The sequence below is a fragment of the Equus caballus genome, chromosome 7 (assembly GCF_041296265.1).
Source record: "Equus caballus isolate H_3958 breed thoroughbred chromosome 7, TB-T2T, whole genome shotgun sequence".
NCBI classification, from domain to species: domain Eukaryota; kingdom Metazoa; phylum Chordata; class Mammalia; order Perissodactyla; family Equidae; genus Equus; species Equus caballus.
Window position 1 is genome coordinate 51,312,432 of NC_091690.1, and position 2,538 is coordinate 51,314,969.

At 54.9% G+C, this 2,538-nt stretch overlaps 1 protein-coding gene across 1 annotated transcript; it reads right to left on the reverse strand.

Annotated features, from left to right (window-relative positions):
- Positions 1-769: 769 nt before the first annotated feature.
- Positions 770-2,333, reverse strand: SWSAP1 (SWIM-type zinc finger 7 associated protein 1). Its single transcript, XM_001916356.5, has 2 exons — positions 2,063-2,333; positions 770-1,482 (listed from the first exon to the last, which is right to left on the reverse strand). Exons 1-2 carry the CDS (start codon positions 2,309-2,311, stop codon positions 979-981), a joined length of 753 nt encoding a protein of 250 aa, XP_001916391.1. The 5' UTR covers positions 2,312-2,333; the 3' UTR covers positions 770-978.
- Between the last annotated feature and the right edge of the window lie 205 nt (positions 2,334-2,538).

Below are 2,538 nucleotides of genomic sequence, written 5' to 3' on the forward strand. Positions count from 1 at the left end.
CATAAATCCCATTGGCCAGAAATAGTCATGGGACCCCCCCCCCCCCCAGCTAGCCCCATGGACTGCTGGGAAATGTAGTTTAGCTGTGCGCCCAGGGAGAGGAAGCTGTTCAGTGAGTCCCTAGCTAGGCTCTGCCACTAATAATAATAACCTTAATTCATAGGGCTTTATCCTGTGTCAGGCCCTGTTCGAAAAAAGCACTCTGATGACACCAAGTGTCATCAGGTGGTTCAGTGGGAGTTCTGGTTTAACTATTTTTTAAAAGTTTGGCATAACCTAGGGAAGCTGAACATGTGCAAACCTTCTGCTCCAGCAATTCCCCTTCTAGAAACTCTCACACGGGGCCAGCCCTGTGGTGGAGAAGTTAAGTTCACGCTGTCTGCTTCGGCGGCCTGGGTTTTCGGGTTCAGATCCTGGGCGTGGACCTATACCGCTCCTCAGCCATGCTCTGGCAGCAACCCACACACAAAGATGGCACAGATGTTAACTCAGGGCTAATCTTCCTTAAGCAAAAAACAAAGAAGATTGGCAACAGATATTAGCTCAGGACAAATCCTCCTCAGCAAAAAAAACAACAAAAAACCTCTCACACACATGCACCAGGACATGTGTGCAAGAATGTTCAGAGCAGTAAATAAGTCAATCTGATAATTAAATTGGGGTGGGGTCACCCATGGAATCATATGCAGTGGAGAAAAAGGAATAAACTGAAAAATGTGGCTGAATCTTAGTAATGATGTTGAGTGGGAGAAAAGGGAGTCTCAAAAGATTACATTTATCATCAAACTATTTTTATAAAGTTCAAAACAGCAAAACGAAACAGTATGTGGCTTGGGTATAATGTGTACATGATAATGCTATTTTTAAAAGGGAAAAAACATTTTACATTCTTTAGGTCTTCGAATCTGTACATTTCCCTGGGGGAAGTATTCCAGCCAGAGGAAACTGAGGCATAGAGAGGCTGTCACACACCAAAGCTCAGCGCTGGCCTCCAGAGCTTGAACCCTTGTCTGAGCTGGGGTCGCCAGCCTGGGCAGGCCACGGGGTGACTGTCATCTCTCCATCTGGTCGGAAAGCCACGCACCACTCTGCCCTGGGGCCCAGCCCACCTGGCTCCAGGCTGGCTCGGAGGCGGTGCTGTCCTGGCCCTGGTGCATCCGGCTGCAGCCAGCACTGGGCAGGGAAATACCGCTGGAGCACTGACAGCTGCAGGGCATCCCCACTGTCTCCCTCCTCCTGGGTCTGGAGGGCCACAATGAGCCCACAGCCACCGCCAGGTCCAACTCGGTGGCTGAAGTGGTCAGCAGTGTCCAGAAGCAGGGCAGCCAGGTAGGCGGCTTCCTGGAGCCCCGGGTCTTCAGCTAGGTACTCCTCCAAGCCATCGAGCAGCAGGAGGGACGGGGCTGGCCCCCGGGCCTCATGGGCAGAGCACAGGAGGTGGAGAAGCTCACGGGTCGAGGGTGGGTACTGGAAGCGGATCTTCTAGAGGGAGGAAAAGAAGGAAAAGGCCAGACTCAGCAGCCCTGTTTCCTTGTATACTGTCCTGGACGAGGCGCTCACTCCCCAGGCAGCGGGTACCTGGTACCAGACTTTAGCAGTTCACAGTGATGGAATATTCTTTTGCCCTCTCCCCCTTTTATTATCCAGCACTCATCACTGCCTAGTATTAGTTGAAAACAAGGTATGTCTTTTTGCCAAATCTCTAACTTTCCACGGAAAACCCGCCAGTGGCGCCCCAAGTCTGACCCCATCACTGACTCCGGTTCCACTGGTACCAACTCGCGTCCAGAGGAGACCCAAGTTTAGCCCCGCCCCTTGCTTGCCGCTGACTCCACCCCTTGGGCACCGCCTTTCGCTAATCCCGCTCCATCACTGGAGGGTCTTTCAGTCAATCTTCACTAGCTGCGCATGGTCCCGCCCCCCGCTCATTCCTGACTCCGCCCCATAATGGCTGCTCCGGCTCGCCCTCCCTTCGTCGCCGCCATTGGTCTGTAGACCTGTCACTCAATCATCGATCCGCCCCGTCACTGGCTGGTCCACCTCTGATCCCACCCTCCGTTACCTGCAGCCGCAGATGGTCGAGCGCCGCTCCGGTCCCGCGAGGAAGGCTTTGTAGAGGCCTCCGGGTCAGGAAGAGGACGGGGCCTCGGCCCTCCCCTGCCGTCTCAAGGGCCGCCGCGAATAGCAGCGCTGTCTTTCCGGAGCCGGGACCGCCGAGCAGCAGCAAAGGTGGCCCAGCCTCAGCTGTGTTCTCCTCCTCAGGCCCGGCCGCGCTGCTGGGACTTAGCACCCGCCTCAGCGCCTCCGCCATTCGCAACGTATCTCTGTCCAATCGGCGGCCGTTTTTGCCCTTAATCCCGCCCAAGGCGAGGTCTCATTGGTTACAGTGCACTTGGCTTCTTCATTGGTCCTTGGATCTGTCCATCAACCTTAGATCGGCCTGCTAGCTCCTCCCCTGGTGGAGGGGGAAATAACCTAGTCTGACCGAGGAGGAATCAGGGCGTTTGAGGGAGAAAAGGCTCTTCCTTCCCTAGGGCG